Genomic DNA, 22,793 nt, shown 5'->3' on the forward strand with positions numbered 1-22,793 from the left:
TTTTTAGCAAACAATCTTGATTTTATAAGAAGGTAGGAGGAATAGATTAAAAGGGCATATTGTTGCTGCTATAGAGTTCGATAGAAAATGTAAAGAACCCCCTTTTTAGCAAAAAAAAAAAAAAGCTGTGTCTTAGTTATGGTTATGTGATTTTTCACAAAACTTTTGTTGCTTTTGCCACTGTTGATACTTTTCTCTTGATATCATAGCTATGAACTCCCTTCTTAGAAATTTGTCAGAAATGAAAAAGCTAATATAACTGACCATGAGGCAAGTTTGAGTAGGCCACCAGTGGGCCTGCCTCTCTCCCTCCCTCCCTCCCACCCTCCCACCCTCTCACCCTCCCTCCCTTCCTCCCTCCCTCTCTCCCTCCCCTCCCTTCCACTCCCCTCCCCTCCCTTCCCCTTCCTTCTTTTCTCCTTCCCTTCCTCCCTCCCTTTCTTTCTCTCTCTCTCTCTCTTTTTTTTTTTTGAGTAGGTATTTCTGTAGGTAGTGAATGACAGTTTCCTAAGAACTACAGTGGATGTTTGGGGGAAGCAAGATTTATCCACGTATTAAAATAGAGACTATTAATCGTAGGTAATGGAAAACATCAAGTGGATTTTAAAGTATAAAACAAATGTATTTACAGTGATTTCCATTTAATGTGATTGTTGTTATTGAGCTCTGGACCTCTCAAGTGATTTGTCTGCAGTATGAAATCTGATTTAGCAAATTCATCCTAACCATAATTCATTATAGAGTTATTCATATCAAATTTGGCAAACAGAAAAAAAAATTTTAGTGGGTGAAATCTTGAGACATTTATAATAAATCTTCTTTCCATTTCAGGCTACAGCTGTCCCTGAAATAGAAACTTGTTAGAGAAAATTCATAGTGATTAAATTGTTCTTCACTTAAGAACTTGTTTCCTTAAAGTTTTGGCTATTTATAATATTTGATCTCAAAATATTGTTTATAGAGTTATTTTTAAATTTCTTTTTTTCTCAGGCTTATAGATTTATAATCCCCAGAGGCTATTTACATCATAATACTCAAAAATTTTAAAAATTGAGAAAGAAAAGTTGGGTTAAACTTTTCCTTTGGTGCCATTCACTGCTTTACAAACAGCGGCCACCCTAGAATTAGGCACAGGAGAGGCTTAGGGTTGAGATCTTGTTGGGATGGAGGGACTTACTCAAGTGTCACAGGTATTGCAAACACACCCAGTTTGCTTATATTTCTTTATTGAACTTGGGAGAGAGAGGAAGGTAACTCAGGCTCACCCTTGGCACGACCACTGGGAAGCACTTATCCCATTATTTGGTAGTCCTCCCTTGTGTTAGGCCCAATTCTGTAACTTCTCATCTTGGATCCCCTGTTAAATTTAATGCTCTAATAACTTGTCCCATTCCTCACATCAGTCCTCACAGGGTCCATTGTTAACACACTGTCAAAATCCTTGCAGCTCACAGACCATGTCACAAGAATTCATGTCTTCTAGCCTTTGCATATGCGGTTTGTTTTGTCGTGAATGTGTGTTAACCATGATTCCCTCTTTGGCCCATCTTTTCAGATTCTTCCCACATATCAAACCCAAGAGCCTAGTCATCTGTCTTCTTTGTCCCTAAGCAACCTGTGCATACATTTTCATGTGGCATTTTCACATGTCATGGTAGTTATTTATTTCTATGTATGGTTTCACTGCTGGAGTGAATATTACAGATATTAAATGCCATATCTTAATGAACCAATAAAATCCTGACACATAGCATGCACTCAGTAAATATCTGATGATCAAACAAATGAACAAACAAGCAGAACAGAGTATGAATGAATGAGCAAATGAACGACCTCCTTAAGGGAGATATGGCAGAAGAGAAATAGCTTGAGTTCTGTCACTTAGGAATGTTTTTACTTGGCAAATCATTGCATGAGGCCACAGAATGTATCTGAGCCTCTGTCTTCCCCATCTGTTAAAGAAGGTTTATGTTTCTACCTCTCTGCAGAGGTTTCTTGTAGATAATACAAAAAATCTTGTATGTAAAGGTATAAAGTATTATACAAATTTAGAATTTTTTCACATTCAAAGGCATTATGATATAATCCATGAAAAAAACAACTCCCAACATATGACATTAAATAAGGAAAAGAAAGAACAAATGCTAAAGAGCTCAAGAGATCAGATCAAAAGAGGAGTGAGGCCAAAATTTGCTTTATTGTCCTGAGCACCAGACAAAGAAGTGTTAACCCGGGGATTCTAAACTCTGACTGCACATTAGAATTACCTGGGTATTTAAACCATGTTTTTGCCTGAGCTCTAATTCATCTGGTGTGAGGTAGGGCTCAGTTATTGGTATTTTTTAAAGCTCCCCAGGTGATTCTAATATACAGCCAGGGTGAGAGCCACTACCAGGCCACAGGAATTGAAATGTTTCTAGGGAGAAACACTGCATAAGACGTGAGATGTTTTAAAAAGATTAATCAGTATGAATAGGTATAAGGAGAGGCTAGGGACAGGAATTGAATGATTAAAATGTCTGAGAAACATCATAGATGACAATAACTGTTTTAAGGTCGAAGCTTTTTTCTTTAGAAAGCAAAGGAAGCCACTGTGGAGAAATAGGAAAGATAGTCCATAATCAACAGTGACGTTCAGACAAACCTAGGCACATCCCAAGAATTAAACTGGCAGAGCAGCATTCTACAAACTATGTCTAGAAGTTACTTAGGTTGCAAGCAGTGGATAAAATGGTTATTGCTATTTATTTATTTACCCATGAAAAGTTCCTAGAGGAGGCAAGTTTTGAACATGGTTGAAATGATACTGTTTGTACAGAGGACAGGAACAAAATATATATTTTTTCATGCTTAAGGGTTTCTAATGGGGGTTTGAGTTTGAGAGTCATGCCTTCCTAGTTCTATCGTATTGCTATTTCCCTTCAACTAACAATGAAATAATCGATTGATATATTTGAAATAATAAAGTAATAAAGTAATAAAAGGAATCCTAGAATTCTTTTTTGGTGTTTTTGCCCCTTTTCTGTGTTTAAAATTATTTCAAAATAAGTCTAAAAGAATGTAATGTGTTTAAAAATATTTAAATATATAAAATAGTGGTCTTGAGGTGAAAATATACTGAACACTAGCCTCAAAAATTAGTTTGCTTTTTAAAATGTCTTTGATAGTAATTTTCTAACAGATTTTTCTTTGGTATTGGGAAAGTAGAATTTCATTAGTTAATTGAAAATGTGCCATACTAGTTTGAAAAAATATTATCTTCCCTACTTACGTCATACAAATCTGTTCCTATGTTAGTCTTATGAAAGAGGAAAGATGGTATACCAGTGGTGAACCTTTTTTGGAGGCACTACAATATCTTTCATTAATGTAGAAGACTTAGAAATTCCAATGTTATGTTTAACAAATGGCCAAACAGCAATACTTACAAATGTTCCTTGCCTTGAATCTAATAAGAGACTTAGGAAAGAAAGAAACAAGGATAACAGGAAGTGAATAATACCTTATTTTCACATAAAAAAGTCTTGTGAGGGTTATGGAAAACAACCATTTTAATATTTTTATGGAGAAAGGTCACACCATAATTTAATGTCTTACACTGCACAATTCACATCCTTTTCCTCGTGAATTATTTTAGTTAACCTGTTTCAAAAAATACTTGAAATTTGGTACAGAAGAAAAGTGAAGTAATATTTCAAGACCTTAAGCTTTTAGTTTTTCACTTTTGTTTCTTTCAAATGTATCATTTATAAAGACCTTGCTTGTAGTAGATAAGGTATGGGGCATGCTCCTGGAAACCTGGGTAGGCAGCCCAACCTTGGGAAGAATAGTTTGTATGCCTAATTTTCCTTACCTGTAAGTGGGGATAATAGTAATATCTATGTCGAGATGTGTGTGATATATATCAAGCACTTGGATAATACCTCACAGAAATAGTAGCACCATACAAGATTTAGCTACTAAAATCATAAACATAGTGATACTGCTTAAAAAAAAAGGGTAAAAATAAAATAACTAGATTTGAGATTCTTTAGTTTCACTTAAAACATTCTGACAATTTGTTTAGCCTGGAGACATTTTTAATCTTTTTTTGGAAAAGGCTCCATATTAATGCATGTTCCTATGAGTGTAGACCCTTGCTAGTTCAAATGGTACTCCTTTAATTACTCTTAGCAAACAACCATGTCTCTCAAAAGACACTCTAAATGTGGAGTAGTTTGTCACAATTATTTGGTAATCTCTTTCAGTGTAACTCACACAGCAAAAGTGACAATATTCCTGTCACTCCTCAGAAATGTCCCAGCTCTGCGGGTTTCCACATTCAGGAGAATGAAGAAAGCCATTACGAGGTATGCTGTATCTCTATAGAGACCATGTTAGTACTGAGCAATTTGCATTTTCCTAGTGATTTTATATAGTCTGAGTTAACTATTATAAATATTTTCTTTGCCATCCTCTTTTATTTTCATATTTTTATGATAGTACTTTTTAAAACAACTTAATTTTAGAACAAAAGGCAAATAATATTTTTCCTCTTTGGTCATAGTCCAACTATTAAATATGATGTTCTTGTCATTGAATGCAAAGTATTGATTATTACCTAGTTTTGGAGAAAGTAATGAGCAATTCCTTTTGGAGTTAAAGATTCTTAATTGATTCATTTTTATTAGTTGAGCTCAAAGATAGGAACATCTATTTGTTGAAAGACTGATTTGCTTCATTCCCTATCCTTAAGGAAGATAAAGAAGACACTGTTGCTCAATATGAGCAGGTTAACTGGAATTTCCATTAATCTTTGCCCTTTTTTGCCTTTTCTCAGCTTGATCCTTTATTTCCTTGTATATTTGGATTTAAAATAAAAATTACTTTTCTTTTTCTTTAATGAGTCCATCCAATCTAAAATGTAGAAGATCCATATTTTATTCTTTATTCTTTTTTTTGTTTTTAAATATTGGGAAGGCTATCCTAGTACTAATTATTCTAACATGGCTGGATGTAAAAATCTGTTATCTTTCTTTTAATTTATTAAAATTGTGGTTTAAAATATATAACAGAATTTACTTTTAATCATTTTAAAGTTACAGTTCAGTAGTGTTAAATATGTTCACATTGTACAATAGAAGATCAATTTTTAAGGAATTGTGTGTCAATAGTTAACTCTAATATTAATACATACATATTTGTTTCATGTATTTCTATAGTCTTTACATATAGATTTTAGATAGATGATGGAGAGATAGATATAGATAATATGTATATATATGTGTGTGTGTGTGTGTGAGTGTTAGTGTGTTCCTATGTATTCTATTTTCTCCTTGAAGCTAGGTTTTCCCCCCCATTTTCTTAAAGGTACTGAAAATATTTTGATTATTATTGTTTTTGCCAAGTAAAGGAATCTGTCATTCTCAAAACTCCCAGTGGTAATGTAGGTCAGAGAAACACTTTGGTTAATAGAAATTTGATTGAGTAAGCACCTTCTTTTCTAACAAACTATTAATCAAGGTGGAAAAAGGATAAAGTAATATTTTGGACAGTTTTATTCCTTAATACTTCCTTCACATTTTTTCTTTTTCTTTGTGTGGATCTAACTATTCAGAAACATCCCTCTAACCTATAGCATATATTCTTCTTCCTATTTTGCTTTTTATTTTCTCTCTTTCTCCAAAATCTCAATCACTTGACAGTTGAGAGAAGAACTATAATTTAGCCCTTTGATTTTTCATCATTACTATGTGTATTTCAAGTGTGTAGAACATGGAAATTTCTCCCATGAATCACCCTTATTTCATCCAATAATAACACAATAACACTCTATGGCAGAAATAAATAAGTTTTATTCATATATAAACACCCATGTAAATATTTACAAAGCTCACACAGAATGTTCTGAAAGTCATTGAAATCCTGAATATTTCCTTATTTTTTGTAGAGAATTTAAATGAGCTATAAGTAAAATAAGTTTCTGTGAACCATATTTTTATTCTTCCTTAGATATTTTATAAGGCCCAAAGCACAAGAACACAGTTTGTACAGGGTTTATTTGTCTAGAGAATGTGGATAAGAAAAAAAATCATACTCAGGGTTATCACGTTGATTTATATTATGATTCCAATTATCAAAGAATGGTGAAAGTAAATCTGTGTTATATTGATAAACAAAGGAAAATAAATTATTTTAGAATACTTTTATCCCACAAATTCTCACTTTACCATTATATTCCAGGCCCATTATACTCTGAACGGTTTCAGATTAGGTCATCTCTAAGGTCCTCTCCCTCTCTAGTGCTCTGTGATACTAAGTAAAGATGATGATGTTGACAGCTGACACTTATGTGGCACCTGCTCTGTGCCAGGGTCTATGTCAGGCTTTTTATGTGTATATTTGGCCATCATTTACATTTTGTCCTTGATGAATTTAAATTGCTTTTCACCATAATATACCTAATTTAGTAAGTATACATTTTTTTTAATGCAGAGAGAAAATCTCTGATGTTTCTTAGAAAATAAAACTTGGAAACAGAAGTAATGCCACCTTTGGAGTGCTGTAAAGCATTCTGCAAGACAGGGTTTCTGGATAAATGCTTAATATCTGTAGACCAATAACAAGGGGATAGTTGCAGTAACCTGCCCCTTGAAAGTTACTAATCTAGTATTAACCATTCTTGAGAATTAATGAGAGGTGATTATAATCTACAAAGTTGGTTCCTGTGTTATGCTGGTATTTTTTTTCCTTTATATTGAATAATGTGGTAAGTCTGGTAAATATATTACTATTTTTTATTTTCTCACCATTTACACTTTCCCTCCTTAGTCACCTTACTAAAGTAAAAAAAAGAATGGTAGGTTCCTAACATGTCTCTAAAAAAATATTTAATTAAATAAAACTATACTGTCCAAGTAGAAAGTCATATTTTTTGTTAACTGATATTGATTACTCTGAATGTAGTTCGTAAGTTTGTATTACGACTTTAGATACAAAATGGAACAAAGGCTGTATGACTAGCAGGCTTTTAATCATTCTTAAATTATCAGACTTTACCTATCATGCTTAACTTACATGTAACAATTATTGCTTACATGTAGAGAAATGTTAGTATCGGCTATTGGGTAATTTTTTTAATCAGATATTACCCCAAGCATTTCATGTGAATTACCAAATTTTGTCTAATCTAAGGTGTTCAGATGTTACTGTGTAACATCTTAGTAGAACACATGCTATAATTTCATTTACCATTGGGGAAAAATGCTGTTGATTAAACTCTGGTAAGTGCTTATTTATGATTTCTTTAATATGTATCCTGCTTTAAGATATGTTAAAATATAAAAAGGCTTACATATTGAATCATTAAAATATAGTTCATTTAATTCTGACAACAATCCCATTATTATTATTCCCATTTTACAGATAGGGAAACTGAAACTCACAGAGATTACATAATTTGCTTGAATTCACACAGGTAGTAATTAATGGAGTTGGAATATAACCACAACAACACAGTTTCAGAAACTACAAGGTTAACTATTCTAAGATAATATTTAAGTCAAAAAAAATTCACAGGCTATTTGGCTGTCAGGGACCATAGAGATTATATATTCATACTACTGAAGCATAACTTGACGACAAGAAAGATGGAGTAGCTTGCCATAGGTCACAGAGCTAGTGATAGCACTAGAATGAGATCCGGGTTTTCTGATCCTGGAGTAATCTAATGACTACCTCCAAGCTGCATAAAAATTTTCCAAGCAAATGTTAGAGAAAATAGTTCATATTTGAAATTTTTCTTAAATTAGATTTTAAATAGGGTGTGGAATTTAAATGAACTATCATATTTAAGTTCGTCTTCCTGGCAGGTCTTCTGTCATTGGATAGACAAAGTGCCTTAATGGTTAAGATAGAAGCGTATAAATGAATAAGTGCACATTGTTTTCATGCTATAAATGCATATTACCTTTACTAAGCATCTTTGATCTATAAATTTTATTGTCTTTTCCCTTCTATTATGTTCGGTTCCCTTTACCCATGAAATAGCATAGAATGGAAGCAGATAGAGCTTTCAGTGTCTATATTCTGCAATCTGTAGGAAAATGTCTCATAGTTATTGGAATTCACACAAGACTGCATCTCAGTATGAGTAGCTGTTCCCTGTCACTGTTTTTGATGCTTGAGCTAAAGTATTTTTACAAAATGGTCTAGTGTTCAGTGTATGAATTCTTGAGATAAGACTTTTCCCTTGTAGCAATGAAATCCAAAAATCAATGTCAGATGGAAATCTTAACTCTAAGAGTTAGGGAGATTGGTGGAAGAGTTTTAAAATAAGTATGAATTTTAGCCGCCAGACTTTGGAAATGTGGCAGTTATCTCAAGTGTGAAATGCATGGGTGCAGATGGTTGATCAAGATATCCCAGGATGGACTGCTACTATAAATCTCCCGACCAAAACTGGGAAAACAATTTTGATAAGGGAAATATTTCTGACCTTTTACATGAATTTGTAACACAGGTTTTGCTGGATTTGGAGTTACACAGAAGTTAAATTATCATTGGAATTTCATGAACATTCCAATTGTGTCATTTGATAGAAATATTTAATAGAGTAAAAATGTGTCAGATGGAGAGTGAAAAGAGCGTGCGGGAAGAGAATAGAACTAAAATGTATTAGACTATTACTATTATTGTGTGTCTTGCATTTCACACTCATAACCTCACTTAGGACATAGTCTTCTGGGTAAGTATAATTTTCTCACCATTAAAGATGAAGTTACAGGTATACCTTGAGCATGAGTTCACTGAACCAAGGGCACACTGAGTGAGCGAGGAGAACAAGCGTTCTCCATGTTTGTAACTACAGCTTAGAACTCTCCTGTTTAAATTAATAATACCAAATGGAGTAACAGCAAAAATGGTAACATTATGTTACTTTCTAATAAGAAGGGAAAGATGTAAAGCCAAAGCCTTTTGCTTTTGTCTTACTTAATCTTGGTCTTGTCTTTCCTTTCCTTTTCTGTTTTCTGTACCTATCACAGATTGACCTTAACTTGTAACAGTCTGGATCTAAATAAATAGAATTTAATATATGAATATTACACCACACACTTACATTTTCCTGTTTTTGGTGTTTTATACAGTTGTGTGACCCAAACACATTTAACTCCCAATAAATAAACATGTTCGGTCCTTAGAATAGATATTACAGTTAATAATCAGCTTTTAAGTTAAAATAATAGGCGAATCATTTAGCAATAAGTCTTTATGTGTTACAAAGTTTGGCAGTAATACAGGTAATTTAAATTAATAGATTTTCACTAATAATAATAAATTAATTCACAAGCCAGTTTATTTTCATTTTCTTTCTTCATAAGAACAACCTTTTCTAAAACCCCAAAGGTAAAAATATTTAAAATACACACACGCACAGACACATATTATACACATACATGCATATATATTTTGGGAATAAGTCCTCATATATCAAAATATTTAAATTCTCAGTAACATATAGGATTACCCTCCAAAATGAAGTAAGTTAACAAACATGATAAAAGCTGTGTTACACTTCAGTCACTTACTGTGAAACTTTGCATATATTATAATCAGTGGAGAAAGTATGCTAGATGACAGACTAGCTCACTCATTAGATAAGGATTTATTCCTCTGTCCATCCTTTATCATAAAGGATCCAAGTCTGCACTTCGGCAAAATAACAATAACAACAAAAAATACATATCATAGGTTGCAGACTTGTTCAGAGTTAAGTTCTCACATGTCCAGCTGGGAAAAGTCAAAGATCTTACAGGCTATTTTATGTCAGATTGGCCTTGCAAATGATTTCTAACAAATCCCTAGACAATTGCTAACTACCATTATGAACAGGATTTAATGACTGGTTGAAAACTCTCCTTGATATGTATTTGTTATATGTAACTTATATATGGATGAATTTTCTCTAAATCTTTAAATTTTTTAACCACTTATTAGCTACCAAGTAAGTATATATAAATTTGAAACAAATTACTAAGAACTCATTTATAGTACAATAGTATATAGACACTATGTACATTCATGTCTAATGCCTATGTATATTTTCTAGAAACATATGAATATTGTTTTATTTCACACTATTGAACTTATGTTTGGAAATTGTAGGAGGTATTAATAATGTGGGAAAATATAAAAATATACATATTTGACCAGCTCTGTACTACAGTCTCTGCCTTCTGATGTGGTTTGATTTAATTTTTAAAATGGAACCATTAATACATTCCCTAAACCAGATAAACAGAGATTGGGTACTAGATATTCCTTCCTTTGTTTCTTGCCCATAAACATGATGTTGAGACTCTTCTCTGGAGGGGAAGGAAATTATCCATCTTCTCCTTGTTGACCTTTTCCATAATTATGCTGAAACCAATCTATGAGTCTTAAGTTAACAATCCCTACCTGCCTGCCTTCCACAAATACTCATCCAGCAAATATATCAGAGATGCTGTTATGTGATATGCTAAGTACATCAGGCTGAGGAGGCACACATGCTTCCTTGTGTCTCAGGTATTACAGGGGATACACTCTTAATGGTAAGTTACCATAAAGTGCAAACAGTCCTACAATATGTTCAAGATTCAAGAACACATAACAGGAGCCAATTTAACCTAGTAGAGGAAAAACATTAATGTTAATGTGAGTCTTGAAGAAGTCTACCAGGTGAATGATCAGGGGTGGTGTGATCACTGTGGTTGTGGACAAATGAGAATGTTTCTCAAGAAGATTGCATGTGTGAAGGCTGGGCGTTGGGAGAAGTTATCACAGGTTTGAGAAAAGTTCCACGGGTTAGTTCTCTTCTCACTTTAGAGCTCTTTCCTGGCTCTACTATCAAGACCTCATGCTGGTTCAAAATACAGAATGACAGTACCTATCAAACTTGACATTCTTAGTTAATGTGATATCTACATACACTTTTAATTATTAAGAACAATGACTATATAATGTTTCTCAATTCATGTTCAATATTGTTGGTTTAAAAATTTCTAAACCCTTAACTGTGGACTCAGATATGCATATTTATAGATGCATTCCTACAGATTTAGATTTTAAATGAATGTTATATATAACATATATATTACATGAATATATGTAATAGATGTGATTTGAGGTTGCATCTGTATGTGAATGTGCAAATCTGATTTTATTTATAATAATTGATAGCCCCCTATTATTACAGAAAGTGCACATTAGTGTTTTCCAGAGGCTAAATAAATATACTCGATCAATTGGGAATTGCTCCATTGGAGATTCATGGAGAAGTTTCAGTTTGATTCCCAGTATTCCAGCAACAGCTATAAATCAGGTATCGGATTTTCCACTAGCTTAAGATTTTTTTTTTTCAATTACTTAACTCTGTATAAAGGATGGCCATCACCCTCTTTTACTTTTTATTACACATGTTCTGCCAATTTCTTCTTTACCACAGAACAAGTGGCCTTGGGTTTATTCACAGGAAGAACCACATTTGACAGATTTGCTGATGGTGTCAGTGGTGGTTGCATGCTTGATGGACAGCACCAAACCTTGCTGTGTCCCAACTCCTGCTAATTAGTTGTTTGAAGTCACTCTGTGTGCCAGAGGCATAGGCTTATCAGCCAAAGACATCTTTGCCATTCCGAATGACAGGTGTGATGCAGCTGTTTGTGGAGAGAATGGAGTGTACAAAGAGAGAGGAGAAGGGCCTTTCAAACAAGTGACAACCATAGTACCTTTCATTGAAGGATCCTGAAAGCATAACAAAAAAACCAGAAGGTAGAATACAAAAAGGTACAAATCAATATTTGTTACATCAGCGTGGAAACCACATATTTTGAAATGACAATAAATAATATCAGACTGTGAGAATGAGAGAAAAATACACCTGCCTCACAGTACTTTTTAAATCAACTGGAGTTGCATGTTGTGATTAATACAGGCCAGCAGTTTCCTTAGGAATTAATATAGATGTGTGGAGTTTTCAGAAGGTTCTGCATATATCCATGGATACTAATAGGGAAACCTGGGAATCCTCGAATTTGAAGTCCTATAGAGTACATGGTCATAAATAACTTATTGAGACACTAGATATCTCAGGATATTGAAGACACATTGGGAGTAGTAAAGGTAATACAAATACATGTGAGAAGAATATAGAAATGGAAAAGATAGAAAAAGAGAAAATGTTAACTTTTTTTAGAAAATTGAAACATTGAAATAATAATAATTTTCTTCTATGTTGTGATGATTGTGAACTGTGAGATTTCTTTCTAACTTCCATTGACAGGATTTGGAAATCGAATAGAAAGTGAAAAGATCTTTTGTCAGACGTGCACATTGACAAATTAAATAAATATTTTTCATAAAAGCATTTCATATTATAAAATCCTCATTCTGATTTCCAAATATCCACCAAGAATCAATGTTTTTATAGGTGATATTTAATAATTTATAAAACAATTTTAATTGTATATATACGTTATAGAATTTATAAATATGTTCTAAATTATTATGTAAGCTACAGAAATTCTGAGAATAAGATATTTCAAATTTGAAATGGGTTTTTGGGTGTCTGCCTTGGTTTTATATACTTATATAACATAAACATTGTTATTATACTCTATAGACATATATAATGATTACTCCAGGGGCATATGAGATGTCATTTGTTGTGTTACCAAATTCTGGGAAGAATGGAGGTAGAATTACAGCTAGTCTTCTTATCTGTTCTATAGTACATAAAATAGTAGATACAGATATAAGAATGTTTTACCTATTTAAAAGACTTGACACACACTTGTCTATGCCAATTAAGAATAGAAAAATGATACAGAATATAAACTACATAATCCCAACTTTGACTTGATTTTAGCTTTTATTTTAACTTTATATAATTTTGAGTTTAAAAATGCTAAAATTTAAGTAAAACCTCCATTTATAAACAAGATGCATATTTAGAAAATAAAACAAAAAGGGCAAATGAGTGTTGATTAAAAAAGCAGAAGCCCAAAGTCTTTCTGATTGAGTCCAAATTCTCACAGTTTTTGACACTGTTACCCATTCGGATGTGTCTACTTTTTTTTTAAAGGAGACTTATATGTCTTATCACAAATATATCTTCTTTTTTTCCAGTTTTGTTAAGAATTTTTAAAAAATAAGATCAAAATTAAATTAATTTTTCTAGTTTTTAATCTACTTTACAAAATAATAAATCCCAAACACAGTGATATGTTGTAATTATTGCACAAACACTGTTATACAGTGAAAAATTACAGAAATAGAGCTACATTTTGGGTGGCAGCCAACTCCAGCTTCTTTGTTGGGTAATTTACAGAAGTTTGAATTTTGCATACAATGGACATTTTCTGAATTTGGATACATAAAAAATGGCAAAAAATTTTATATTGGTCAAGTACTTCTCATATATATGAAATGTAAGTTGTTTCAGATTGGCCATGAATATTAAAAAAAACTAGCCAATTAAATTTATAGGGTAATATGAGAATATAGGGAAAAGTCATTAATTAATTACCACTTTCTTATATATTTTAATTTTTCAATATGTCGCTCACATCTTTGCATTTTTAAATTGGAATGAAAGTGAGGAGACTGCCAGTACATTCAAACATTTTTTAGGAATTTGTTCTCTAGCTATAGAAGATAGAAGTTTCTTGATGCCCAGGATTCAGAATGTACAAATAACTCCACTCTCTGTCAGTTAAAGATGAAAAAGTCAGCCAAAACTAACTAACTAACTAACTAACTAACTAACTAACTAACTAACTAAGTAACCAACCAACAAAATCCCATAACATATATAGGTTTGATAATGAATTTTAAGATCATGAAGTTCATATATTTAAAATATGTAAATATGTGAGTTTAGCCCACATCTAACAACAGGAATTTTCTTTAAAAATATGCTTATAGGGAAGAGGTTTATACTCTTTTCAAATTGATCTTATAGCCTTCTACTATGTAACATTCCTATTCTCTTGGTATATTGTTATTGCCATGTTTTTGGCCAGGAGGCCAAGCAGCTTTAAAATGTACTTTCTGGCTGAATTATCTCAATTTTGACTTGAATGGATAATTAGGACATGATATCTGTTTAGAACAAATGAACAGTATACAATGTCAACAAATTTGATATTGACATTTAATTTTAAGCAATTTGTAGATAGCATTTTACCAAAATTTTATAGAAGATTTGGTATTTTTTTAAAGAGGTGGCTGGATCATTTGTTCACATACTGGCATAGTTATTATATGAGAAGTTTTCCAGTTGAAACGATGGAAAACCTCCACCCAACCTGGAAAGGAAAAGCAAGGATCTTTTGGGTGAATCCGATCTTGATTCAAAATGTATCTGGAAAACACAATACTTACTATATTAAGTAAGACAAATATTGATACAATAAGGAGAGTCAAATTTAAATTCAAAATATGGATTGAAACAGATTAGTTGTGGTAGTTTACAATGTAATAGGATGCAGCAATGAAAAGAAGAAACGAGGAATGCATGCAATAACATGGATGAATATCATGCAAGTGAAAGAATAAACATATAAAAGGTTACATATTGTATGATTTAATTTCTGTGGCATTTTGGAAAAGGTAAAGCTTTAGGGACAGAACTTAGATCAGTGGCTGCCAGGAATTGGGGCTTGAGGGGCTCAAAGGAAGTTCTTATAGTGATGAAGATGTTCTGTAATTTGACTGTAGTTGTATGTCAAAGATAAATTGCACTGGATGGAGTTAAATGGCTATAGTTAGGAGAGAAATGAACTCAACTCCTTCGAAATCAGTGCAGGAGAGTTTTTTAAGCACTGGGATGAGCTAGTAGGAAAAGATTGGAGGATGTTAAAAGGGAGGTTGGTCAGTGTGAATAGGCTGGCTGTGTTTCCTGATTGGCAATTCACAAAGTTAGGCTCCTCCCCTCCCATAGAGACTAGGAGATGCAGATGTGGAAGCTATTTTTCTTGATGTGTGCATTTCAAAGGGGTAACTACTAAGAGAAGGACGTTCCTGAGGTGTGAAACTGGCAAGAGCTGGGAAGAGTTACATCTCAAAAGGGCAGAGACCGAATTTACAATTGCCAGTTTTATTTTTGTTTTTAAGTAAATGCTCTAAGAAAAGGGAGGCCAGTGACCTAGAGTCAGGAAGAAGTCTGCCTCAAATTGAGTCAAGCTGAGGGGAGTATTAAGGGCATTTTAGGTTCCCAGATTGTGTGTGTCAGAACTCCTAGAACTTTACTTCTAAGCGGGTGGCTTTCACTATATGCAAATTATTCTACGGTATGCTATAAAAATCTGATCAAAAACAAATGCAGCTGGGAAAAATACCCTCATTGGCATAGATTGAGAGCAGTAGAATCATAATGCCATGGAGAAAGGAAAAAAAGTGAGATTATAACCCTGCAGGGAATAAGTCCTTTTCTCTTCTGTATATGGAACATCTAACATCTTTCATTAGTGACATGATAATTCATAAAACCTAATATATACACCAGACGGCAGGTCTCCACTGAGAAATACAAAATAGAGACCCTAGCTGCTATAGATGAATTATGTTTGCTTATCTTTCTGTTTACTGGATTGTTAACAAAAGCAAGAAGCAGTTACCCAGAGGAGCATATTTGATTAAAATCAATACACTTATATATCCACATGCTATGCCTCACTCACTATTCCAGCTTCATAGAATTGAAGCAACTGTACTATTCTTTCCACAACAACTGATGTACATAGTGATGGTGAAAAGCATCTCAGCAGGAGTGAACTTTGCTTTTTGTCATATGCCTCTTTCTCAGAATGTAATAGTCTAGGGGCAGAAAAAGAAAAGAGAGTGTCTATATGTTGACTCCTATACTGCTGAATGCTTTATTTCAATTCCAAACCAGAGTGTCTACTCTCCCTATAGTGGCAATTGGAGGGCAAACTTCTTGTTTTCAAATAGGTGACAAAGGGCTAGGGGCACAAGGGACCAGGATCTCCAGGGGACTGCTTGTTAACAAGATTCACAAGCCCCTCTCCCTCCAACCTTTAGTCACTTCACTGAAAATACAAAAGGCTCATTTAGCAGCACCTTTAGGCATATGCATCACAGAAGCAATCAACACAAATATTTCCTTTCTGAGGCTCCCTCCTGACCTTGAGAAGTGTGACAAAGGACTTAGAGGATGGAATGACAGAAGTTTCATGATAAACCAAAAAATTATATTCTGCATGATGAGAAATAAAAAGGAGAGAGCTAGATATATGTTTAGTTTAAATAAGGCTCGATATTCTGCAACACTTTTGTGCAGCCTTGGCCCCAGATCAGAGGTACTCAGGCAGCACAGTAATCAGGACTTTCTCAATAAACCTCAGCCTGTTACGGTTCTTACCACATTTACTTTCTCAATATGATAGTACTTTACAGCTATCTACTCGATTATGGCCAGAGTTCCTAGCAGTTATTGATAACCATACCATAGACTTTATATCTCAACCAGCACAGGCAGGAGGAAGGCAATCAGCACAGTGAATTTCCTAACCTGGATATATCTTCCTGAAACGCGAAGATGATGACTCAGTTCTACAATTGAGCTTGTGATTCTCACTGTGGCGAAACTTCTTATGTCATTTTTATTTTTAGCTCTTTGGCACAATTATAGAAAATTATTGTAGGAAAATCACGGCTTCCATAAGGAGGAGCCCTGACTGCTTTTAAAGGGTTCTAAATGTTGGGAAAACTCATAAACCCTGTGCAGTGCATTTCTTGGTGGGAAAAAGCAGATAGAAATTTGTTTACTAAAAGAATGAAGCAAGATTGCAAGATAGTTTCAGTTTATCTTTCCCATTCTCTACCCTCTCTTTCTGAACCCTGCCATGTATTTCCTTTGCTGGGGCTGCTAGCAAAAATCCACACTCTTCTAAGGCTTACCTTTCTTCAAAAATTGCCTCTCTAAAATTCAAGGGTCCATTTCCTGCGTGTGCTGCATAACTAAATTATGTGAACATGTAGTTGATGAGAATGACGATTTTGAGTACCTACTCTCCCACCTCCCTCTCACTGAGATGCAAGTGGTAAAATGAATTAGTTTAATATAAAGCCAGAGGTGTTTGCAAAAGCCGAATTCAGTAAGACGACGTCATAGTGATTTGATACGTCAGAGTGACTTGAGTACCATGAAATACGGGGCCAAAATTTTGGATCGCCACCTATACAACTTAATGTATGGTTATTATCCATGTTATGTACGTATTCACTCCTTTACTAAAAGCAGTATTTTGACTTTTAGGTCTGCAACAATATGTAATTTTTGATATTCTTGTTATGTAGAAAAATGACATTTAGATTTTACAATTTGGGTTTTTAGTAATTTTGGGTATGCTTTTATTTCTAAGCCAGTGTCTAGTACACTTCAAATACCAGAGATGATGTGAAATAATGATATGAATGCAAGGTCTAGGTAATATTTTATAACACAGCTGTTACTTAATGATCACTTCTGATGGTTTGTTAGTAATTAGCATATTAGTATTACTGTAGTAGTAAAGTAGAGAGGTAGCTAGTACTAAGAGTACTCTTAATGATTTTATATTATTATGAATGCATGCTATTTATGAGGGCACTCTACAGTTACAAATTAGTGCATTCCTTATTTGAAAGTTTCAAATGCTTTATGAACATCTCCCTTTTATACAAATATTCTCATGCTTCCTTTTCTATGTTTGCTAAAAAGTGTCTGCTGTAGAAAATAGAACATAGCATTTTTTTTCCCATGGCAGAATGCACATCTCCGTTTTTAATGCATGAGCAGGCAGTTTGGTTCATTAAGCTCAGTGGCACCGATAGTAAACTAAAGAGGAATGAAAGGAAGAGGAACTGAAATACCATCATCCCGCTAATGATACTGAAACTGCTTAGCTTTATTGGGAGTCTGCCCAGACATCCACTAATAGAAGGCATGGTCCAGGATGTGAACTTGGTGTTGAAGTGCCAAAACCACAAATCTAGGAGGGAAAAAAAAAAAAAAAAAAAAAAGCATTGCCTAGAAGAATGTCTGGAATAATTTAAGGAATTGTCCAAAATTACGGTGTGTGTGTGTTACTGTATATGTTGGTGGGTGGGTTAGAGAGAATGAGAGAGAGAGAGGGCACAGACACAACAGGATAGAAGAAAAAAATGGAAGTGGGGAATATCCAATTACCTCAACACTGTATTGAATAAGGATAGCAGTTGTATCGCAGGGATATATGTATCTCAGGATGCATGAATTGGAGAATATCCAGATAGCTTGGCGTCACTTTTAGGCTTAAAGAATGTAGCTTCAGAATGTTAAATAATTTCTGATAAACGTGCATTTTCTTGAGAAGGGACTAGAATGCATGGCTCTTCAGACACCCATACACTTCCATATCACACTATTTACTAACACTCAGTTATAATAATTAACACTACGATTTCTTTTATAAATGAATATTATTGTTCCCAGTTTACCCCTACTCATGAGGAAGTATTCAGAAATGTGCCCTTTGAAATGAGGGAAGAAAAACAGATTCTCTGTTCAAATTGGGTTTATGCCCAGTTTGAACAGAGAATCACTCAGCTGGGGATGGCAGCTTTCGTGGCCTCTGGCTAACACAAACCCCTCAGTGGCTTTTCACAGCCACTTAGAATCAAGTCCCAGGAGGCTCCAAGTGTAAGCTGCAGCTGCGGACACTGGGGAATCACCTATGTGGCCCTCAACACACGCTCACGGGTCCCTTTCCCATTTCAGTTCTGCTTATGTTTTGTGCAGAAGGTTGGAGGGCAGGTAGAGAAGGGACATTCCTCTCACCCAGTTTTCCCCTCCTCTTCGATAAGCCCTCAGAGAGAGAGAAACCCTTTGGAAGTTGCTCAGGTATGCTCTGAAAAACACAGATCAGAGACTGAGCTCAGTGACATCTTTGCCCTTCGAAAAACACAGAACTAAACACACAAGTCCCTTTTTTAATGTTCCGCCAAAGGCAAATGAGTCAACAGAACAGAGACAGTAGGAAGGCCAAGTTTGATAACTGTACCTGAGTTCCTGGCGAACATTTAAACATGGTGGGGGAATCGATCCATAGTCAAAGCTTTTCCTGCTGGAGGACTTCGCTGAGAAGTAAATGGTATGTTTTACAATACCAAGAGGATCCCTCCTACAGGGGTAGGGCATGGGACATATGGAAGAAATGGAGAAAGTCCAGCAGGATATCCTTAAATAGAAATGAGTTTTTAGATAAAGAAAAGACTTTCATGAAAAAGAAATATCAGCTCTTTCTGGGTCCCAGGTGTCCATAAACCCAGCAGAAACCTCCATTTACTCTCACAGGCTCTAACAAATTATGTTATTACAATTCCTCCCATTTGTTTCAATTTTTATTCCTATACTCTTTGAAGTAACAAAAGAGAAATTAAGTATTTGTACCAACCAGGGGACCAAAAGGCCTTGATAAAACTAAAAACGTCTTAGGTTCAGTAACATCAGCTGGTGCCTGGAATATTGGCTGAGTCGGCAGTATAAAAGCACAATCCTGATTTTTACTCGGATCCTCTCTCTCTCACCAGTTTCTCTCCATTAAATGTTGAGTCCAGAAACGTCTATAGTTTTAAGCTATCCAATAAAAGAAATATCTTGGACCTTAATGAGAGCAAATTCTTTAAGGTATTGTAAATTATTGTTACATGGCTCAAAAGTGAGTAAATGCATTTAATTCAGAATAGCCTAGTTAATTAAGTATGTTCTCTTAATATTCAGTTTAATATACATATGTTAGTGTACTACTTATGTACAATACTTTGATATTTTTCTAGGAACTTCAGGGATAAACATTTCATCCAGTTCTTAAGTTCTGCATCCAAGTTTTCTCGAGTTGCGGACAGATCCTACACACACATTAATACTGTATGCTGGGATAGGGCACATCAGCTGGAAGAAGGTTGGACAGTGAGAAAGACTCAGGCTGACATACCAAAGAATGCCTCATGGAAGAAGTAGGGTTTAGGAGAGCATCAGAGAACAGTAGGAGAGATATGAGGTAGCAAAGTAAGGGGCAGAGGATGGGAAATTTTAGGGTACATCATGGTATAGAGAGTGTACTATCAGGAGAGGTACATGTAACCCTTGATCCCAGCTGAGAGACCAAGAAGTGGTAGAAGAGATACAGTTTAGTCAAATTTATTGCTGATAAGAATTTGTAAACCAGAACTGATATTATGGCACTCAAGGCTTAATGAGACAGACAGCAATAGAGTTCAAGATTATAAATGTTTTTAAAATGTTTTTGAGAGAAACAGCACATAACCTGTCTTTTTGTTTGTTTTTAATTCACAAAGCTTCTAGTAAAGGAATTTTTTCCTCTCAGGCAGTAATGTTTTGGGAGGTGGGAAAGAAGGGGAAACAGAGAAGAAAAAAAAATTTTATTAATAACATCGATATGGCATATACCCTTTATTTTCAAGGCCACCCTTCTATTTGATGACCTAAAACACTGTAAATTTGATCAGTCTAGAAAAGTATTTATTTTATAGATGGTCTGGTCAACTATCAACATGATGTTACCTAATAAAAATATTATAATGAGGCAAAAGCCAATTTAGCTTTGGGATTCTTTTCTTATGCTGTTTCTCGTTTTACCTTCTCTCCCCCGCTGCCCCAATGAGCATAACCACCACGTACCCACTCTCCCAACACACATCCATAGACAATCAGTCTAATTCCCGAGATCTTTTCAGTATTACAGACATTTTAGATGGCCTGGTAAATGCAGAGCATTGTACCCACATAAATTAAGAATGAGGACAAGCGTGAAATATATAATGATGTGATATCAACTATATTGTAGGTGCTGTGAGAACGCAAAGAAGCAATTAGATTCTGATAGAGGCCAAGTGAAAGAACAGTCAAGTATGATATTTAAGGTCTACCTTCTGGGCTGAAGTCTTTGTTGGTACAAGACTCTAATGCTTTTCCTGCTTCAGTTGTGGAAGCCCATACAGAAACAGGGACCAGAAGCTCATGGCACTTTGGAATGCTGCACCTCCTCCATGGAGAGTAGGAAGAGTCCCCCAGTCCTGTGATGGACTTTATGGGGATGAAAAGTAAATTTGTTTAACTACTGAAAAAAAAAAAAGATCTACTTTGAGTGCTGGTTAGGAGTTCAGTAGGTGACCAATTAGGAGCAAAAGCCCTCCACATGGAGGGGACAGCAGATGGGAAAGGGGAGAGGATTAAGGTGTAAGTGTGTAGTTATGTTACTGGAGGAGCTGGTCTTCTGCAGAGGTTGGACCAATACTTCCCAAACTATGTCCCAGGAGATGGGAAAAGGCAAACAGACAAGAAAACATGGAATGAAAACAGCAAATCTTTCCACTTCCAGATTTCTTTCCTAGAGGACTTCTTTACCTCTTTAATAAGCTAATATGTTTCATTACTCTTCCGTAAGACACTTCCATTATTTCAGGAGGTATCTAATGTGACTAGTGTTTTATGGTCTATAACTTGGAAAAGGCTGACTCAGGAAGTAGAATGTGCCTATTTTGTTAGAAAAAGGAAAATGAAGGTATTTAAGATTCATTGGATGCTTGAAACTGGGACAAATTCCTTCAAACAAACAAATACACCCCCCCCCACACACACACTAGCACTGATTATACATCTGGCAGAATGTCTGTGGCTTCATAAGCATAAGAAAAAGATGAGTAAAACACAGTGCAAGTCTCTAAGTAGCTGACAGTGTGTTTGAGTTTTACAAAGGAGTGAAGATTTTTTCCAACTGTTGGGTTAGGTGAACACTCTTGAAGCAGGTGACATTTCAGCAGTGCCTTACAACAGATACAGATATACATGAAGGGCATTCTAGGCAGAGGGAACGACAGGAACCAAAGTTCTGTCTTGATCTCAGGGAAGAGTGAGGTACCCTGGCTCAACCAAATATGTGCAGCATGTTTTAAAAAAAAAAAGATGAGAAAAATGAGGAAGAGAGTTTAATCTTATGTAGATACTAAAGGACACTGAATGTCATGATAAGGAGTTTGAAAGTCAATCTCTAGATAGTGTGAAGTTGTAAAAATGTGTACTGTGACATCATCATAAGAAAGAAACTGAGAACTTCATGAGGTCAGCATTATTTATCTTTAATTAAGATATTGTGGGCAGATAGAACTTATTGCACTCATATCTTTTTGAAAACAGTTTTGTTTTATGGGATTTATATATTTTTAAATTATGCCCTATAACTGGACAGCTTTCCCATTAATTAGTGTCATGGTAAAAGAGTAGTTGCCATTGCCTTATATTTAAAACAGTGAACAAATTACCATTGAGTAACTGCTTTCTGGATATGTTTTGAGGGCATACAAAATTAAACAAGTATTTATCAAGTGCTTTTCTGATTGAGGGAAGCCGTATCTGCATATGTGTCGTTTTCTGAGGGCAATTATATAGTAGGTAATATGGAATTGAAATGTAAATACAGTAGTTGAGAACACAGAAAGAGGAATCTCTAGGATTCCTAGGATTCCTAGGATTCTAGGATTTCTAGGAGGTTGCTCCTCAAAAAAAGAAGTGGAAATGGGGCCCAGCCTTGATGACTGAGGAAAATTTGGAAAGGTAGAGGGGAAGTATTACGTTAATGTGGGAGTAGAAAGCATGAGCAAAACCGCACTATCAAGTCTTGTTGCTGCATTTGCCTGGTATTGAAGAGGAGTAGGCAGGATTCTGAGATGACAAATAAATACTGTTTATGGAGTGGAAGGACACTAAGGAA

General features: G+C 34.7%; 1 protein-coding gene across 2 annotated transcripts in view; it reads left to right on the plus strand.

The window, feature by feature from the left end:
• Nucleotides 1-22,793, plus strand: part of PCDH9 (protocadherin 9) — an 869,893-nt gene that overhangs the window by 319,493 nt on the left and 527,607 nt on the right. For both annotated transcript variants that reach the window (XM_087865103.1, XM_087865104.1), the window contains exon 3: nt 4,248-4,349. In XM_087865103.1, coding sequence (XP_087721229.1) covers nt 4,248-4,349 — 102 coding nt within the window. The remainder of the gene's footprint in view (nt 1-4,247; nt 4,350-22,793) is intronic.

Source organism: Ursus americanus, chromosome 10 (genome assembly GCF_024610735.1).
Source record: "Ursus americanus isolate L20-20 chromosome 10, mUrsAme1.1.p, whole genome shotgun sequence".
NCBI classification, from domain to species: Eukaryota; Metazoa; Chordata; class Mammalia; order Carnivora; family Ursidae; genus Ursus; species Ursus americanus.